This window comes from Andrena cerasifolii, chromosome 2 (assembly GCF_050908995.1).
Source record: "Andrena cerasifolii isolate SP2316 chromosome 2, iyAndCera1_principal, whole genome shotgun sequence".
Taxonomy (NCBI): domain Eukaryota; kingdom Metazoa; phylum Arthropoda; class Insecta; order Hymenoptera; family Andrenidae; genus Andrena; species Andrena cerasifolii.
This window is the reverse complement of record NC_135119.1, coordinates 26,678,971-26,698,862: the sequence shown is the minus strand read 5'-3', so window position 1 is coordinate 26,698,862 and position 19,892 is coordinate 26,678,971. Positions and strand designations below refer to the sequence as shown.

Here is a 19,892-nt window from a genome sequence, read left to right as displayed (position 1 = left end):
ATCTATTTCTAGAAGGTTCATGGATCCCCTGAAATCTATTTCTAGAAGGTTCATGGATCACTTGAAACCTATTTCTATAGGGTCCATGGATCCCCTGAAATCTATTTCTAGAAGGTTCGTGGATCACTTGAAACCTATTTCTATAAGATCCACGGGAACCCTGAAATCTATTTCTAGAAGGTTCGTGGATCACTTGAAACCTATTTCTAGAAGGTTCATGGATCACTTGAAACCTATTTCTAGAAGGTTCATGGATCACTTGAAACCTATTTCTAGAAGGTTCATGGATCACTTGAAACCTATTTCTATAGGGTCCATGGATCCCCAGAAATCTATTTCTAGAAGGTTCATGGATCCCTTGAAACCTATTTCTATAGGGCCCATAGATCCCCTGAAATCTATTTCTAGAAGGTTCGTGGATCACTTGAAACCTATTTCTATAGGATCCACGGGAACCCTGAAATCTATTTCACAGGTGTCCAAAGACCCCCTAGAATCCGCCTCCTCCGCAATCCCCGACTTAAGAACCCCTGCGCGAATTACACGCGAACCGATGGACGGAATTGGAAGATAACGTCTAATCTGTAGGGTCTTCAGACGTCGTTGCTGCTGTGCTTCGGCGGGGGGGTCCTCCTGTTCACCACGTTCCTGCACCTAGCGCCGGAAGTTCGCGTGAGCGTGGAGCGTCACCAGTCGAACGGTCAGCTGCCTACGCTCGGCACGCTCAGCCTCTCGGAGCTGCTCTTCTGCGCGGGCTTTTTCCTCGTCTACTTCGTTGAGGAGGCTGTACACGCAGCGCTCACGGGGAAGCCCGAGTCGTCCGAAGCGCTGCTCTACAGGACCGTATCAGTGCGCAGGTGCAACAACCAAGCAAGCGCCTCGACCGGCTCGACCACCACCGTCTCCACCACCACCAGGTCCACCTGGAAGGAAGACAACGACGACCTCGAGGACAACGACGAGCCCACCAAACCATCCGCCCTCCACCCAGACGATCTTCGAGACGGAAGAAAAGACAAGACCCTCCCGGCGATATTCGTCCTCTCATCACCCACGGGGCTATCCTCGCCAGACCATCACCCGGACAACAGGAGACACCCCTCGGACGTGGACCTGAATCACTACCCGAAAACGAACCACCACGACCACAAACACCCAGTCATGACCAAGAACACCTCCGTGCAAGGCCTACTGACTGTCCTGGCTCTCTCCTTCCACGCAATCTTCGAGGGCCTAGCAGTGGGATTGGAGCCCTCCATAGCGTCCGTTGTTTACTTAGCCGCGGCTATCGCCACTCACAAACTGGTGATCTCGTTCTGCGTCGGAATGGAGCTGTACGTGGCTGGTGCCTCGACGAGGACCACTCTGGGCTACCTCACGATATTCTCCATGGTCACGCCCATAGGGATCGCCGTGGGCCTCGCCCTGGGCCACTTCAAGAACGACAGCGGCAATTTGGGCCCCACGCCGACGATACTGCAGGGCATGGCCGCTGGCACACTGCTTTACGTGGTGTTCTTCGAGGTTCTCGCCCGCGAGAGGGCTAACGAGAAAAGTGGACTCCTACAGTTCACCGCCATTGTCGTCGGATTCATGCTGATGCTGGGCCTGCAGATCGCCAGTGAGTGTTTCCTGGGCGACGGGTCCGTTGTTAGTGATGGAGGCTGGTGGAACGTTGCAATTGCTGGGCGTAGTAGTTGTGGATGGGGATGATTTTAGTTTCGATTACAATTTCGGGTGATGGGGAGATTTTACTGGTGATTTGTTTGATATGTTAAGTACTTCAGGGTTTTATGCTTAATCGAAGATAGATTTCTTTCTTTGGTGGGGGTTGTGGCACGGTTGTAGGTAGATAGGACGCAAGGAGAGAAAAGAAGGTTGCGTTTCGTCCTGGGCCTGCTAGTGGACTTGAGGCTTACGTAGCAGGCTCTGCCTCAGACGTGAGGATGTTGGGAGGTAGGACGAAACTGGTATAGAAATCAAATAGTTGAGGGAGCACTTGCGAGAGAGCGGGATCGGTTGGAATGCCATCTTGCGGCGGAGTTGGAGGTACCGCTACATTTCCAATTATCGATAGCTTCTTTTTACTTTACATATTCGAAAGCTTGATTAGCTTCAACCGAAGAAAGAGAACACTCCGGGGCAACTCAAGAACTCCTCCTTTTGCTCCTATCTTCCGCAATTAGGTTCGAAATGAAAGCAAGATACCCTCTTGCTAGCTACCAAGAGACTATCCACTTTGTATCCCTTTTTTCTAATCCTGCTATTTAGAAGCTCCATATTTCATCGAGGAAACCATCGCGTAGTACGATACTTCAACTTACTCCAACGAATACTAAAAGCCTCCTGGGCGAAGTCTATTCGAGGAACTCGACGGAGAATCCAGAACACTGGTCAGAGAGTCGAACTGAAACTTTTACTCCGCGCCTTTCACCTTTCTGCCGACTCGAACCATCAAATTTGTTTCCTCTGGCATTAGACAATTTGGCAGGCCTTCATCTTTCGCCAGCCTGTGCAAACCTGTCCCGGGTACGCCCTTGGCGCGATCACCTGCCACGTGTTACTCGTGGAAACCGGCCGTCTTACCTATCGATTCGCTACGAACCACGGTAACAGCGTCCGAAAAGTCACGGTCACCAGGACCTTTCGAGCAACCCAACCATCGCCGCTGCTAGGCACTTTATTCCATCGAAGGAGTACCTTTCACGTGCCAAACCAAGAAGCCCATTACATCGTTACTTAACGCTTTCGTCGTCAGTTAACACTTGCATCGTTATTTAACGCCTTCAGTGACGTCGGCGTATTTTCACGCCGAGGGGTCACCCTGTATTGCATACACGGTTTAGAGAATGATGTTTTTAGCTGATTTTTGCTTTTCATTTTAGTGCGTTATGTTTTGGAGCGCTGATGTTTCGGAGCGTTGATATTTTGGAGCGCTGATGTTTCGAGGCGATGATATTTCGGGGCGTTGATGTTTCGGGGCGTTGATATTTCGGGGCGTTGATATTTCGGGGCGCTGATATTTCGGGGCGCTGATATTTCGGAGCGCTGATATTTCGGAGCGCTGATGTTTCGGAGCGTTGATGTTTCGGAGCGTTGATGTTTCGGAGCGCTGATGTTTCGGAGCGTTGATGTTTCGGAGCGTTGATGTTTCGGAGCGCTGATGTTTCGGAGCGTTGATATTTCGGAGCGCTGATATTTCGGAGCGTTGATATTTCGGAGCGTTGATATATCGGAGCGTTGATATTTCGGAGCGTTGATATTTCGGAGCGTTGATATTTCGGAGCGCTGATATTTCGGAGCGCTGATATTTCGGAGCGCTGATATTTCGGAGCGCTGATATTTCGGAGCGCTGATATTTCGGAGCGCTGATATTTCGGAGCGCTGATATTTCGGAGCGCTGATATTTCGGAGCGTTGATATTTCGGAGCGTTGATATATCGGAGCGTTGATATTTCGGAGCGTTGATATTTCGGAGCGTTGATATTTCGGAGCGTTGATATTTCGGAGCGTTGATATTTCGGAGCGTTGATATTTCGGTGCGTTGATATTTCGGTGCGTTGATATTTCGGTGCGTTGATATTTCGGTGCGTTGATATTTCGGAGCGTTAATATTTGGGAGCGTTAATATTTGGGAGCGTTAATATTTGGGAGCGTTGCCATTTTGGAGCATTGATATTTGGGAGGATTGATATTTTGAAGCGTTGATATTTGGGAGCGTTGCCATTTTGGAGCATTGATATTTGGAAGGGTTGATATTTGGAAGGGTTGATATTTTAAAGCGTCGCTATTTTGAGGTTTCGTATTTTCCAGCGTTGATATTTTCAAGCGTTGATATTTCGAAACGTTGCTATGTGGAAGCGTTGATATTTCGGAGCGTTGAAAGTATATAAAGTACTATCCAAAAGTTCTCAGGCGTTCCCTCCGAGCATTAATTTCGAGTTCACTTTAAACTTCAACGTTCGTCTCGCGACCATTTCCACAATATCTCGTGGATACCATCTAAACGGGAGCATATTCCATGTCCGTGTCAAGCCTGACCGACTCGAAGGGCCATTTTCGAGAAGATTGCTCCATTCGAATCGTTAATCCACAGGCATTCACCGTTATCAGCCTATTGGCCGAGATTCTACGAGCAGTTGCATTCCTGCGGACACACGGATCTTATCTAGACACGTGTCGGTGATCCCGGCCAAAAATCCGTAGCCGTCTCGATAAGGGAAATTGAGTAATCGGCGTTCGTCGCGTGGGCGGACGTGCGCGCGGAATAACGCGGACAGTTTGCGTGCTTATTCCCTTCGTGGAGGCTGCTTGAAGCCGTCTACGCGACCGATTACCGCGAATTTACGGAGACTTTATCTTCCCCCCGCTGGCACCTACGTGTGCGCATGTGTATACAGACAGGATGTCGAAAAGAAAGGGTTCGGGAATTACATAGCAGATAGTACCATGCAAGTGATAGTACCGTCTTACACTGCTGGCCAAAAGGAAGTTTAAAACTCATCATAACTTGAAACCGGATTATCGGATCCGCCCCGTACTTGCGCCAATCTATTCAGAATTCTTCGCTACATTTAATCCCACCTATAACTCAATTCCAGCGACTTACAGAGCTGCCTCCTTTTTGCAGCAAAGTCCTCAATTAGGTTAATGACTCCGATAAACTCGGTGCACGCACCGTAACCCAACGTTCTGCCCAGAGGAATCGTCAGCCGCGTCGAGCGGCAACAATAAAACTCGGATGTACCTATTAACCTATTAATCCGCGGAAAGAACGTGATATCATTAGCGGGCGACGGGAGACGAGCACACCATCTCCAGAGGGCCAAGAAAATCTGCTGGCACCACTGACTTCGCGCCGAAACGATTTTTAAAAATGGCCCCATCCGCTTGGCCTACGATATTCGTGGGGACAGGGGGAGGAGAGGGATTTTTATTTAAAAGAAAATTTCAAGTTATGAACAATATGACACCACTATCTACTATTTTTCTATAATTGAATATCACAATTTAATTTTCGAATTACTTTTTATATTACTACTACAAACTTAAATTTTTTTCTGATGTTTTGTTCAGTTTGTGGTAGGTGGGATGAAATTCTGAAGTAGAGTTTTTGGTGATATTTGTGGGATTGCTGTCTGCAGAGATTTCAACGCCGTTTGTGTTTGTTTAATCAGTTTGATGCTGAAGTTTATATGCGCAGCGTATGTCGCGTGCGGGCAGAGTTTAATTGTATTTGTTGGATGTACTAGTTGAACGCCCATGGGCGGTTAACGCACGGGCTGCGTTGATTGAGCGCAGGCGTGTGCGTTTATAGTGATTGAAGATTGAGGGAATCATGTGATCTTGTCGTATCCGACTTATCGTTCCTCCAACGGCTATTTAAGATAAGTGGATCGTGTATTTTATAACTGGTTTATTTTCAAATTACGAATTTGAAAGAGAGCTTGCTGTAGCTAGGACAGTATTTGGCGAATGACTCAAGAAAAGTACGCTTTATTGCTATAAATTGAAAGCATCTTAAGACGTGGCAATAAAATTATATGGTCCCACGTAAAAACTGTTGGCATTGAAAGTCACAAGCAACAATCTGAACGAAAAGATTCAACCGCCCTTACAATATTACCACCTCCAAATCGATCAACTCATTCGACCTTAAGGGGAGGTTCCGGTCTGGAGCCCCACAAAATAGGTGATCTTTAGGAATTAATTAAAGGAAAACTACTATATATAATTTAATGGGACTTTTTGCATTGTATTAAGGATGTTTTAATTTATAGAAATATATTTTTTGTTTTATAATTAATCATTGCAGACGGCACTGGGGAGTCGTTAAAGTCAAGGCGTCAAAAAATTCATCCAAATCGGTGGGACCTGTATCTCCAAAAGTTATTATCCGATTCGACTGAAACCTTTTTTATTTTGAAGATTATTCTTCTGTCTAGGGGAGGGACTAGAAAAAAATTACAAAAATGACATTTTTTAGAAAATAACGACACTTCAAGTTTGGAATCACTTTTTCCCTATATTTTTCGTCCTTTCAACGCCTTTGAAAATTATAAATTTTCAAATTTTTATATTTTTTCTGGTTTCCCTCCTAGCCAGAAGTATATTCTTCAAAATAAAAAAAGTTTCAGTCGAATCGGATAATAACTTTTGGAGATACAGGTCCCACCGTTTTGAGAACACTGTTTCGAGAAAAACGAGTTTAAAGTTTTACGTGGGCGCCGAGTGGCCGGGTGTTACCCATGCATTTACCGCTACTCAAATTCCTATAACTTCAGGAATTTTACGATGTTCAACATTCGAAAAAATAAAATAAAAAAAATCGACTTTTACACCGGAACCTCCCCTTAAACAATTCAGAAACTAATTGATGAACAAACACTACACATACAGTGACCACCAAACAATTCAATATCACACGGAAGAAAATTTCCTAAAACAAACATAAATCCTCCTTTTTTAATCATTTCATTTGACGAAAACTCAAATCTAACAGTCCACTTAAGGGGGTAGGTTACCCTCGATAGCCCTAAAAAAGGCCCTTCTTCAAACGCAAATTGTAAAGTGATAAATAACAGTAGAGAGAAAGTTTTTTTCTAGTTTTAATCGTTATTCTATGAGCTTTAACACAAAAAAAGAAAAGTCTAAATATCTCTATGTACATAAAAGTTGTGAGTGAAAACGTAAAGACATGTACCCGATGTACCGTTTGATGGTGAACAAACATAAAATCTCGAAAACCGTTCCAACGATTTGAATATAAATTTAATCAGAGATGCAGAAAACCATTCTCTACGATGTGTCGGAAGCAGATTTTCGAGAAAAAAAATAATACAATTTTTATGTTGAAAAATACGATTTTATCGATTTCTTGTATGAAAAATATTTTGTATCTTTTTTTTAAGAACTCATCTGGAAAATCTGTTCCCGACACATCGTAGGGAATGGTTTTCTGCATCTCTCATTAAACTTTCATCCAAATCGTTGGAGCGGTTTTCGAGATTTTATGTTCACCACCAAACGGTGCACCGCGTACACGCCTTTACGTTTTCACTCACAACTTTTATGTACATAGAGATAGGTACACTTTTCTTTTTTTGTGTTAAAGCTCATAGAGTAACGATTAAAACTGAAAAAAAACATTCTCACTACAGTTATTTATCACTTTACAATTTGCGTTTGAAAAAAGGCCTTTTTTGGAGCTATCGAGGGTAACCTACCCCCTTAAGAAACACAGAGTCACCTTGAAATGACCTTGAAAAAAAAACTGACTCAAAATCGTTAATTCACAAAATCGTAAACTTCCGAAGAAGAACCTCCTCACAAGAGCTCTATCTTTCGTCCCATCTCTTATCGCGAAAGTGCCCATTTCTCGCAATCTTATCTCGGGACACCCAGTGTGCATCCAACACCCAATTATAGTCGCGATCGATCTCAAGTGTGTTCGCGCGAAATCGTGGAAATATTTTCGCGCCACGAAGCGAAAGACGCCATTGCAGTTCCTCAGTCACGCGCACCTGTGTGCTGAATGCTAATTATCACCTGTCGCCTGCAACTAGCCACCATCCAACACACGGGGTCTTTATCGCGAGCGATTAACATCGCCTACTATAATACCTCGTTACTCAAGAGCTCCGCGAGACCTAGAAAGGCTTCGTAATAACAACCACGTTTACGAACGTGCCACCCGTTATGCAATTTGATTTCACGGTGTATCAGTGACGAATGTGCACGTGACGAGAGGCGGCAGGTTACACCAGCCGATTCAGGAAGACACAAACACAGTTAGCTAGCCTGTGTCACCATTCATCCGGCTTGTTTACGTCGACAGTCATTAACCTCGTCGTTCCATTAGCTAGTTTCTTTTTAACCGACTGAAAAAAGGAGGGGGTTTTAGATTCGATCCGTATGTATTTTTTAAAAAATTTTTTTTTATGTTTGTCCCCGCATAATTCCTCACCATATGAACAGATTTTGATGTTTTTTTATTATTATTATTCGAAAGAGGGCGGTGGTCTCATCCTACCAATAGGTCAGCATATATAAAACTAAAAAGATAAGAGAAAAAAATTTTTAAAAATAAATAAAACCGACTTCAAAAAAATAGAAATGCACTAAAAAGTAAAAAAAATTAATCACTTATTTAATCTACGACTCTCGTATTTTTTTAGTCGGCGTCTCATCATTTGCACTGTGTAAATCTGGCGCCGATTTAAAAAATATGAGAGTCGTAGATTAAATAAGGGAACAAATTATTTTTTACTTTTTAGTGCATTTTTATTACTTTGAAGTGGGTTTTAATTTTTTTTTAATTTTTTATTGCGAGCACAATCTTTGCACGAGTTTCTATCGCAATTGGTATGTCGAGAGGAATATTTGAAGGGCAAGGGAAAAACGAGGAATATTCGTTTTTTGTGATTTTGCGATTTATGGTATATTTTGTTGGCGGCAACTGGGACTACGGAACTGTCGAATCACAAAAGGTTATAAAGTTCAAATGGTCCCGCAAGATAACGTTGAAGATTTGGTATACTGCTTAAAAACAGGAAATGTCCACTCTGCACTGGAACAAAACAGTTAATTTTTCTTGATAAACCTGTTTTGTGACATTCCCTGTTTTTCCCCTTAACCTTCATTTGCAATGGTTCCATGGTTGATTTTTTTGGAACACTGGGTATATTGTTGCACGAGATATTATTTCTTGTATTAGATATTAGTGGATTAGTCTTACAGTGTTGGAAGAATTTTTGGTAGAACAAAAAAGGTAATTCGAAAACTATTTAAATTGCGATATTAAATTCTATGTTCAACATGTCCCGTGTCACGATATTTATCGGTGGTGAAGCTTTTATTCGAAGCAAAAAAGTGTTTCTTAATATAGAATAAATATAAGCTGAAATTGTGGAGAATATTTCACAACTACTGTTTTCCTAGAATTTAATATCGCAATTTAAATAGTTTTCAAATCACCTTTTTTGTTCTGCCAAAAATCTAAATTTCCACCGTGGCACGGAACCTGTTAAGGCCCATTAAACTTCATCGCGAGTTCTACACTAGCGATGCGTCTACGGCAATTGTCGCCTATAAATCATCCATTGCCTTTGGTCGCCCTGAACATGACACATCAACTGAGAACAATCTTTTCCACATCTGACGCATCCGAGCTTTACCGAAACCTTAGGTCGAATTTTAGAACAAAGAAACAAGAATGAACACTCAAAATAAAATTCTAGACGCAGCACGTGATGGAATAGTCGGAATAATCGGTTATGAAAAGCAAAAGAATAACTGCTCAGGAATTATGTAACGAGACGTTGTAACGACACCCCGTAGAAAACGCAAAAGTTTCCGTCCCACGCAATATAACGTTTATAGGTTATTGCTAAGAAAGGATATTACCTGTGTATATCCGCCTGTTGTACTTTCAATTTCGAGGAAACGATCACAATGAACGTTGTATAGGTTAAAAAAGATTTCTCCAGGAAAAGAAGAACAGTATTTCTAGAGGAGCATGTTAACTATGGGCTTTCTCTAGCCATGGCAATGACCCAAGACATAGATCGACAATTCGACCGACTTTCGTACCGCTTTCTCGATCGTCTGTCATGTCTGGATCTGTAATTGTCGTTCGTGGAAGAAATCCGTGAGAAATTTCCTTTACGATCGACGATTGCTACGAAGCATCTTCGGCGTAAGAATTTATGAAAAAATATGTATAAATTCATGCTTCCAACCAAATCGCTAGATAAAACTAAAACGTATTATTTCGACAGAAGATAACGTTATCATCGCTAGGAATCATTTTGAAGTCAATTCGAATCAAATATCGTAGATTAGACCTTATCATCAGTTAATTACTAGTTTCTACTTTATCGACTGTTCAAGCGATCGCACAGTTGCACCAAAGAAAGCCTAATCTCTACAAAGAATAAAATAGCCACAGCAAAATAACCAAAACACTTTCCACTAAAAGGTACATATATACAATAAAGCCCATTAACATGGAGGTCGAAACGCGTGGCGTGCGTCGTGTGCGGAAACCTCAAAGTCTCATCTGTTTACCGTACTCGTTGGACGCCTATGGGCGTTCTCCGCGTGGACTAAACTTATGCATAGTCCGAAAAGGATTACTAATAACAATAATATTACTGACGAATGTATTCTTTGCAGCTGCACATTCCCATTCGCATTCGCACGGTGGCCACTCGCACGATCACGACCACGAGGGAGGTGACCACGATGATGATGACGATCACGATCACGTCCACGAATTGGACTCCCACGAGCACATGCATTCGAACAGAACAAGCGAGAGGATACTCACCGACACGATCGACAGGGTGACGGAGAGCATCACGGAGGCGGTCAGCAGCCTCCTCTCTTCCACGAAGAGTTCCACCGATGCACTTTCGAGGAACGACAACGAGACCACGATATTGCGTACGGATCGCAGCTAAAGTTGGTTCGCGCGCGTGGGGGTGTGAATCCTTTGACTGAGGCGCCATTAGTTCCTCCGCGGGATAGACGTCTCCCGATCGGTACTTACTTTCGGGGACTAACCAATCGTGCTACTTAGAATACGCCAAGACAGTCTGGGGAACCGTTGGAAAAAAAAAAACGAAAGGGTGAAACAGGGTGTTACGGAACTGTGGTTTCGGGACTGATTGTGAGGGGAAACTTACTTCGCGCCGCTGGTACTACACGGAGTGCGGGAGTGCCCCTTTTGGCGTGACCACCCGAAGTACACGTGTAATTTCCTTCAGCTCACAAATTACGTATTACGCTTTCCTCGTCGAACGTATCCTCGTGCCGAGAACAACGGGAACGTTTAGAACGTTCGTGGTAAAAAGCACACTCGGAATGACACGCCTTTCATTCGCTGGGGCATTGAAGGTTACTGAATGTGGACACTTGAGAAGTGCAGTCGACGCGCGTAAAAGGATCACGTGAAGCAAAAGGAGATGTTGCCGATACCCTTAACCCGCGGGGCCTGGGTCTTTTTTGACCCAGCGTAATAGAAGAAACTTTAGAAATTTGTTAAATGAATTGCTGTAATGGAATGAACGTTGTGTAAAGTGCGTATAGTAGGGAAACTACTGTGGGTCCAAATAGACCCAGGCACTGATTACTGCGGGCACCAAATGCACCCAGTATTCGAGGGTTGAGGCTACTGTCACAGTAGACGCGTGTTTCGAGGAATACTTCTGAAATTTGAATATGTTCCTTCATCGAAGAACTTATTTAGTAAGAATTTATTTATCTAATTGTTATAATGTATTCGTCGAAATACGCAGCTACTGTGATCGCAGCCCAAGGCAGCATATGCATGTGATACGATTCACGATTACAACGTGCGATCGCGTTACTTACTCTATTTTTTTACGTAATACAGACTGTATGGTACATTCCATATCGATAATTACCTTTTATACTGTAATTAGCAAAGTCCATCTGAGTATTGTTCATATTTAAATGCGTGCACATATAATATGCATATTGCATGATGTATATTTTGTAGAGGTGGGTTCGAAGGTAACTTTTAAATTCCCGAAACTCGAATCCGAAACTTTCGAGACTCGAAGTGCTGATTCTGTTTTGCAAGTAGAATATCTTGCTTCGGGAACTGAAGTCAACAAAATTTTTACATAAATCTTATATTTTATCTCATAAAACTTAAACACTTTTTCTTATTTGTGCTTCGAGAGTCTCGAATCACGAGAAAAGTGTACGTATTTCGAATTCTCGAAATTTCGGGATTCGAAGTTTCGAGAAACCCATTCCTAATATTTCGTAACTTATCGTGCATCGATTCTTTCCTATTCGAAAAAGATCGAGCATTGGAATACGGCGTTACAACGCGTGTAGTGTAATTCTCAACATGACAACTTTTCCGATCATGTTTTAATTTTTAGCCACTTAGAACTTTCATACGAATCGCCATTATCTTCGGTAGATAATACACGCGTGTCCGTCGAGAATGGCGATACGCTATCATTAAGTAAAAAGACAATGGGAAGCCACCTTAAACACGGAGAACCATATCCTACAAATGTTTGCAATCCCACTATTCGTGCACGTCCCATCGCTTGTATGTACAAATCACGCGGAGCTCGTGACAGGTACATGGTCGTATACACGCAATTCAATGACAACAGACGAATACATATTTTCTAAACCAAAGTATTGATTTCTAAATATAAATTATATTTTCCAACGTGCTAAGGGAATCATGATACAACGATGATATGTACATACACACTGAAGCAATAAATAAAGCGTCGTATAAAGTAATGCTAAATTATAATAAGATTAAAATAGGATTCTCGATTTAAGACCAACCAAGAGAACTACTTTGTACCTGTCGATACCTTCCCAGCTCTCAAAGTTGCATACGAAACGATGAGATTCGAGAACCTCCCATTGCCAAGTTCATGTAATATACAATTCATTGTCATCCCTTATAGGGCGAATTCCACTTACGCCCAACTCGCCCGTAATTTTCATTAAGCTAGGTTTTCCTGTACGCGACTAGACGCAACGTCAAGAATTTCAAAGTCGATTTCCTCGAAAATGAAGCGCGATATGAAAAAAAGTTACTCTTTCTTTTCGACTTATAACAAGTAAATAAGTCGAGGAAAAGGAATACAATTTTTTGATATTGCGCTTCATTTTCGAGAAAATCGACTTTGAAATTCTTGACTATGCGTCCAGTCGCGTATAAGGAAACCTACCCTAATGAAATTCACGGGCGATTTGGGCGTAAGTGGAATTCGCCCATAGTACAACTATTAAGTTTGCGATTAGAGTCACATGAATACACGTCGCTCGACCGAAGGAGAACCCTTGCGTGTTTCGAATGCTTACTCTTCCATTCTTACTACGCGTTATCATTCTTCGCACGCTACTGTGCGACCGCTACTACCGAACATATGATGCTGACTGGTCTGTACGTCCAATTCGCCCATGCACGAGTAATACCTGCGCACACTATCGTATAGTTTTATTTTGTATACCGCAAAGACTTCTAATAAAACAGAAAAGTTTGATAAGAAAACGGCAGGCTCCCCTTCCTTCCTCATTCGCAGGTGAACGTACTGATGAATATATCATTTCGAATTTAACAATAGCGTTTATTTTACAGGTGATACAATCTTACCCAATTGCGGTGGAATTAATGCTGAATGTTTTTATAATAAAAGCGTGCGGATGCGCAACAATAAATTCGTTACACTTACGCTTGCACAGAAACGAAACTAATCTCGATTTTTATACGCAACGCAAAGTCTCTCCGATTTATTTCCAGTGCAACATTCATCGAGAATCGCTGAAAAGAAACTTGCCTGGCGCCATTACTACTGTTAATCGATTATTTAAACAGGCGTACTGCACGCCTCGGGAAATGCATTCATATTGTAAAGCTACTTGAAACACACATCTGGTTTGCTCTTCTTCCATATCTTTGGATACATAAGTCACAATCCCATACACGTATATGGTAACACTAACGTATAATGTGAGGTATATTCTGCATCTTAAGAAACCACTTCTGCCATTTACGCATTCCACGCGGAGTACAATAATAATAACTCAACTTCTACGCGCCCTCGAAATACTTCGCGGACAATTAGCGAGGACCGAAACAGAATACTTTACGATCGTGTTAAACGTAAGCCGTTCAGTGGATCGAAGGCCATACAAAATGTAAAAATTTGTAGACATTTAAAAATTCATCCCTTAACATTACATTCCTTTTCTGGGTTCACTCCGCTACTTCGTAACATACCCTCGCAGACTTTCATTTAGATGCATTTAATACACATTGATGTTACGCCAATCGTATGTACTCTACAGATCGATCTACTTCTTTTGTACCTGTCCGTCGACGAAGCTCAAGTAACTGGAGCCAACCTTAATAAACGCGAGCCCGGAACCAATACCAGCTAACGTGCACAACGTGGGATTAGGAGGTACGATAGATCTCAGTACCGCCCATACCAAAACCGATCCAAAGCTCAGCAGCACAGCGCCGGCAGCGCTATCGAGAATAAAAGCCACATAATAATTCTCTGATGCAGTTCCAGTCCCGCCGAAACGTTGCCAACTAAAGATCTTACCTATACGCAACTCTTACGCTCGTCGAAGCACTTTTCATGTGCTCGCGGGAATATATATACGAACCAGTGCCGAGAAGAGCGCTACCCAGTAAAAAGTTTGTGATGTCTTTCTTTGGGAACACTCTATAAACATACACAAGTAACAAGACCATGACACAGATTAAACGAATGAGAAAATTCCTCTGCGGAACAGTCCACAACGAGCAACACGAACGGCCGATACCACGATCTACCTCCAACTCAATAGATCGAGATATTTTACATAAATCGAAGTTGCTCGTTTCTTATGAAAATATCAATTCGGAGCATGCACGCATTAAATAGGTGGAAACAGCCTTAAGGACCGATCAGGGAGATTCGTGTTGAACGTTGTCATCCCCATTGAAAAATAGCAGGGTAAAGGTTTCGGTGGAAATGCTCGAGTCGTAAACTCGTCTGCCTCGAGATTACGTAACGGTCGGTGAATGATGAAACTTTCATACTTAATATTAGAGGTTAACGGTGGACGGTGCTAGTCCCCCTTGGTGGCTTACCTTATAACCAGGCTGGGATTCATCACGTTCACCGACAACGCGGTGTACGAGGCGACGCCGAAGGCCGGCACGTAGAACTTGACGAGGCTGCATCTCGTGATCGGCTTCAGGCCCAGTTTCTGCAAAACCGTGCCGGCGTTCGCGCTTCCTGCATCGGCCATTGTTCGTTCGTCTTTCTGCTACGAGCTCGTTCTCGTCAATGAACCTGCTGGGGGGAGGAACGTCGACTCGCGCGGCTACGAGACGTTTCTCCTAGTTTTCACGAGCGACTGACGAGTACCGTTGATTCGACGGGACGCTTGATAGGGACAAGGATGGAGGATGGGCACCGGCGTGTTCGTAAACGCACCAACGCCGTAGCGCGTTCTAAAATTGAATCGGGGAATTTTTCCGAGCCCGAAATAAGCCGAACAATGTATAAATAACAATTTTATTTAATTCTTAAACCAAGAGACACCTGTTTCAATTACGTGTTTTTTTGTACTATCTTGTAATTCCACTATGTCACAGGTTAATTCCCATCGTTCCACTTAAGGCGAATGATGGCTGGTATGTTTCTATGCGTCGCCGAGGAGAAACGACGTATTGTCCTTCGAATAAATTGCCATTGATTATGTTTACTGTTACCATCTACAGTTGCCAGCACTTTATGTACATGTTTCAAGCTCGCCGTTTACAATGTGGCAGTGAATATTACCGTTTATATCGGTCGATCTAAAAATGTCGAATCTTCGCCTCGCGATACTATTATAAATCTATAAATAAAATAAATATACATTGCGTGTATATGTATATACAACTGAACCGTAACGAAATCGTCCTCGAAAGATTTGTTTCCCTTCCCTCGAGTGTTTTGGCCTAGAGTCGGGAGAGTATCCCTTGGGGAGTAGTTTGTACAGACTATGTAGTATCGGGTATTAGAATTTACGAAATTGAATATGACATTCGTTTAGGACCTCCATCGATGAATTTGGTTTAGGTATTAACCGCGGGCCCTATCCTCATGTGCTTCAGGGGATTAAACGGAGTCACATTACGAATTTCTTTCTCTAAGAAGTTGGCGCAAATGTCGGCTGTGAGTTCTTCTAATGGAATCTCGCTGTCTGCCTTCGCAGCTTTCACGGCATCGTCCACCGTCTTCTTTATGGCCATCTCCATTGCCTGTAAAAAGCAACAGTAGTTTTGCATAATGCTGCGACTATAAGAAGTACCGCGCAACGCTTACTTTTACTTCATCCTGAGTAATGAGATTCGCATTCAGTATCCGTTCCTTGAAACCAGTGATGGGGTCTTTAGTCTGCCTCACTTCTTGGATTTCTTCCCTCGTACGGTAACTGGTCCCAGGGTCAGACATACTGTGGCCGCTGTATCTGTACGTCGCAGCCTCCATGACAATGGGACCTTTACCGGATGTGCAATGGTCTATGGCGAACTTTGTGGCTTCCCTGACTGCCAGAACATCCATACCGTCCACCTGTTAACGCAGTCAGTTAAAATAATTCCCAACAGAACTGTGGCACAGTAAAGACTAATGCAGTGCTTCCCAACCTGAGGCTCGCGTCCCCCAAGGGAGTTACGAAGTGTTTTCTGGGGGGTCGCCGCGGTTATTTCTAGTTGACGATTCTTAGCACTGGAGCGGGGGTGCCAGCAAGGGCGGATTTGGGATTTTCGTTAAGGGTTTTTTTTTGTATCAATTTATCATATTTTATCTCATATTGCTAAGTTAAAATAAGTATGTTGGAAATTAAAATAAGTATTTTTCCCTTGAAGAAGGGGCGCCCCCCCCCCCCCCGCTCTGAATCCGTCAATGGGTTGCAGGATATTTGAATATTATAAAAGGAAGTCGCGGCTCGAAAAAGGTTCGAAACCACTGGATTAATGCTTCTTTTGATAAAACGAACCCAGATTCCAGGTACGTAGTCTCCTCGTGAGTAGTAGTCAGTACTTGCAGAAGAACGATCCATGCTGGTACCCATACCATATCCATTGTTCTCGCAAACGAAGATACAAGGGAGATCCCACAATTTGGCCATATTGTACACTTCGAATACCTGCCCCTGGTTAGCTGCCCCATCTCCATACAGCGCAACACATACTCCACCTGTGTTCATGTACTTTTGAGCGAAAGCGATTCCAACTCCTAGTGGCACCTGTAAATTTCCTCTTATAGGGACACCATAGCGATCGCGGGCTCGATCATCCTACTAGCTGATACTCACTTGAGCACCGACAATGCCATTTCCACCGTAGAAGTTCTTGCAGTACATGTGCATGGAACCACCTTTGCCCTTCGCGCTACCTCCTTTTTTACCAGTCAGTTCGGAGAGTACACCGACTGGTTCGATTCCCATCAAGTACGTCCATCCGTGAGCACGGTAGGCCGTAATCACAGAGTCCTGTGACCTAAGAGCGGCCTTGATACCAACGGCGCAAGCTTCCTACAAGTGCATACGTTCGTCAATAAAAGTTTCCGTCGAGCGAACTGTAAGATGAATGAAACAACTCTTACTTGGCCGGAGTATAAATGGCAGAAACCCCTGACAATCTTCTCCTTGTAGAGGTTTCCCGCTGCCGTTTCCATACGACGGATCGTGTGCAATTTCTTGTATAAGTCTGCAGCATCGTCCTTAGTAAGAGTGACTTTCGTGGATGGCCCGCTGTCCAGTTTGTGCAATCGGAAGGGTTTCGTTTCAAACGTAGCTTCTGTGGCATAATTGCTTTTCTTGTTGAGGAAGTAAGATACCACCTACAAACGCATAAAACTTCAATCTCACGTTCAACTTTATAAAACGGAGTACAGTAGAGTATCAATTATCCAAACTATTTGGAACCGAGGTGGTACAGAAAATCGAATTCTTCAGATAATCGAACAGTTCCAGGAATTAAGCATCGAGTTCCTTACCCAGTTTATGACTGCAGGAATTACACATAAAATTACTTATTAATTACAAGAGTACTATGCCGGCTGGAAAGAAGTCGGTTGAAATGTCACAGGGGCAAGAGGGGTTCTTCGCTCGCATTAGCTCCCTCCGCCCCTATCCCGTTTCCTTACTTTGTATTCATCGACGTTGTCGCGCCGCCCAATAGGGATATACTTTTTGGACCTGATATTCAGACCCTAGAGTTTCTCAACCGACATCTTTCCATCCGGGCACAGTAGTGCTGCTGTAATTTGAGACGTAATGTATATTATGCAAAACACATGTGTATCAATCGATACCGCTGCAATGGTTCCAAGAACTGGTGGGGACAGAGATGATGCCACAATGGTTTTGATAATTGACGCTCTACTGTATAATATTCTTGTTATGATCCCTTACAATCTACGAACTTGTGCAAAAGGAAATAATAAAACTAGATGCAACATGAAGCTAGTCCAAATCTATAGTTTTGAAGTAGCACGATTGTGAAATCACATAAAAGAGCAATACTAAGTCCACAAATGCATTTTGAAGGGAAGAATACTGTTTTCCAAAAGCTGCGCAAAATAATCCCTGTGGATCTCTTTTGAACAACATCCCTATCTGATGTTTTAACTAAAACTGAAACCACTTGGATCCTCTAACTCGAACCTTCCGAGAATCATGTAACGACTACATTTAGGTCCAGAATGCCCTCGGTGGACTTATAATTGCACCTTGGAAGCCGCAGTGTCCCTGCGACTCTAATTCTAGTCACACCGTTTAGAGAATAAGAGCGATCTTGTATGGAGCGTAAGGATTAAAGTGAGGGAAGCGAAAGAGGTGCAGCAATGGTGCCGTTAAGAAGAAAAGTCAAATAGGCTCAGTTTTAATTCAGGCATCAGTCTCGAGTGTAGGACTGTGACTTGCAGCTTGGAGAGTTGAAATGAGCTAGTCGAGTATGGTTTCAAAGCGTCTATTTAATTTGTTATAACCAACACGGGTTTACGATACGAGATGTAGCTTACATAATTATTAAAAATAATGCTGAATATGTACATTCTTTGAAACTATATTCGACTAGCTCATTTTAACTCTACGATCTGCAAGTCGTAGTCCTACGCTCATTTCTAAGGTTTCATTCAAAACTGAACCTATTTGACTTGTTTTTGGAATATCTCGAAAACTTTATCAGCTTCATCATTTCTTTTGTTTTCGACCGTCGCGATGTATTCATAGAAACAGTAGATAAACGGTGGTCCACCGACTGCCACGGACATGTACGTAGGAGTTTTTCACGAATATCTCGGAAACTTAGGCCGAGCGGGATTTATATGTATAGAGAAAAGTTGTCCCGAATGTTGAGTTGTACCCTTTTATGCATAATTATCAATTTTTGTTTAAACCACCGCGATATGATGTTTATATATTTGAATAGATCGCTTTGAGAGCTTTAAAACTATATCACGGACAGTCGCGTTGCGATCACGGTTTCCGAGATATTATCAATCAAACGTGGCGGAACACCTAAAAATATTGTATCATTTCCCCCGTGCACGGAGAGCGAGGGGAGCATCGGGCGCACTATGTATTGTGCAATACGCGAATTGGACTCCATGCTGTTTACGAATATGCAAACATGATTACTGTACGGCACGTACTTTTAATGATATAACGAATTCAATTGGGACATACTTTCGTCAGAGGCGGTCAGCCGTAAGTCGCCCCATACTACTACCCGACTTGTTAGAAATGGCCCTACGTCAAAAAAAATGCGAGAACGTCGATGGTGACAAAAACACATCGGTAGATAGCGAATAATTACCTCGTTCCAGCTCCCGAACTGGCGAGACACCAGGTGATATAAAAAAAAGAAAGATCAAACATACAATCGGAAGTATAGAGTATCTAACAAGACCCTGGCATAGAACGTGTGGCAAGTAAGCTAGCTAGAGGTCATTTGTCGTTCGTCCGATTATCTACTCACGTTTCGCTTTGACGTTTGCACGCCTATGTTCCTGATACAGCCGGGTATCATTGTTCCAGAATACCTTCCCCTTTGTCGGGACCGGGAGCCAACGAGCGAACAGCGGAATCGAAGTGAACGAACAAAATGGTTGAAAATGGATCCGACGAGGACGGCTTATTCGTTTGGCGCGGACAAGTATCGTAACGTAAGATCTGGCCCGCAAACGTCACAGGTTGGTTCAAGTCCCCTCCACCAGAGACGGAAAAATGTTAGACGGTGTGATGCAATTGGTCGCGAGCGACGATAGAGGATGAAAAAAGAGACATCGGGAATGATAATGCGCGAAACTGATAAAAAGATGAATATCTTT

At 43.1% G+C, this 19,892-nt stretch overlaps 3 protein-coding genes across 10 annotated transcripts in view; 1 reads left to right on the top strand and 2 right to left on the bottom strand.

Moving 5' to 3' along the window:
- LOC143365947 (zinc transporter ZIP1-like) overlaps positions 1 to 13,060 on the top strand; it is a 37,255-nt gene extending 24,195 nt beyond the window's left edge. For 6 of the 7 annotated variants that reach the window (XM_076806556.1, XM_076806555.1, XM_076806558.1 and 3 more), the window contains one exon: positions 10,177 to 13,060. In XM_076806556.1, coding sequence (XP_076662671.1) covers positions 10,177 to 10,463 — 287 coding nt within the window. In that variant the 3' untranslated portion in view covers positions 10,464 to 13,060. Of the gene's footprint in view, positions 1 to 588; positions 1,622 to 10,176 lie in introns of all 7 variants that reach the window. The other variant, XM_076806554.1, reaches the window with a different exon arrangement.
- A 55-nt stretch (positions 13,061 to 13,115) lies between these two features.
- Positions 13,116 to 14,941, bottom strand: LOC143365950 (uncharacterized). The gene is made up of 3 exons (XM_076806563.1): positions 14,654 to 14,941; positions 14,121 to 14,243; positions 13,116 to 14,041 (listed from the first exon to the last, which is right to left on the bottom strand). Exons 1-3 carry the CDS (start codon positions 14,812 to 14,814, stop codon positions 13,864 to 13,866), a joined length of 462 nt encoding a protein of 153 aa, XP_076662678.1. The 5' UTR covers positions 14,815 to 14,941; the 3' UTR covers positions 13,116 to 13,863.
- Positions 14,942 to 15,069: 128 nt separating this feature from the next.
- LOC143365949 (putative pyruvate dehydrogenase E1 component subunit alpha, mitochondrial) lies at positions 15,070 to 19,745 on the bottom strand. Of its 2 annotated transcripts, XM_076806561.1 has the most exons (7): positions 19,541 to 19,745; positions 19,379 to 19,396; positions 17,163 to 17,399; positions 16,873 to 17,091; positions 16,555 to 16,803; positions 15,879 to 16,127; positions 15,070 to 15,814 (listed from the first exon to the last, which is right to left on the bottom strand). In XM_076806561.1, exons 1-7 carry the CDS (start codon positions 19,589 to 19,591, stop codon positions 15,629 to 15,631), a joined length of 1,209 nt encoding a protein of 402 aa, XP_076662676.1. In that variant the 5' UTR covers positions 19,592 to 19,745; the 3' UTR covers positions 15,070 to 15,628. The 2 variants fall into 2 exon arrangements, with proteins under 2 accessions (XP_076662676.1, XP_076662677.1); XM_076806562.1 differs by lacking the exon at positions 19,379 to 19,396 and having other exon boundaries at positions 19,541 to 19,744.
- Positions 19,746 to 19,892: the final 147 nt, after the last annotated feature.

Coding starts and splice junctions, on each gene's coding strand:
- LOC143365949 (XM_076806561.1), bottom strand. CDS start 19,591: ATGATACCCGGCTGTATCAGGAACATAGGCGTGCAAACGTCAAAGCGA. Junction 16,804..16,872: donor ATGGCATTGTCGGTGCTCAA/GTGAGTATCAGC, acceptor GGAAATTTACAG/GTGCCACTAGGAGTTGGAAT. Junction 16,128..16,554: donor ACTACGTACCTGGAATCTGG/GTTCGTTTTATC, acceptor CTGCGTTAACAG/GTGGACGGTATGGATGTTCT.
- LOC143365950 (XM_076806563.1), bottom strand. CDS start 14,814: ATGGCCGATGCAGGAAGCGCGAACGCCGGCACGGTTTTGCAGAAACTG. Junction 14,244..14,653: donor AATCCCAGCCTGGTTATAAG/GTAAGCCACCAA, acceptor GTATGTTTATAG/AGTGTTCCCAAAGAAAGACA. Junction 14,042..14,120: donor AGCGTAAGAGTTGCGTATAG/GTAAGATCTTTA, acceptor TATTCTCGATAG/CGCTGCCGGCGCTGTGCTGC.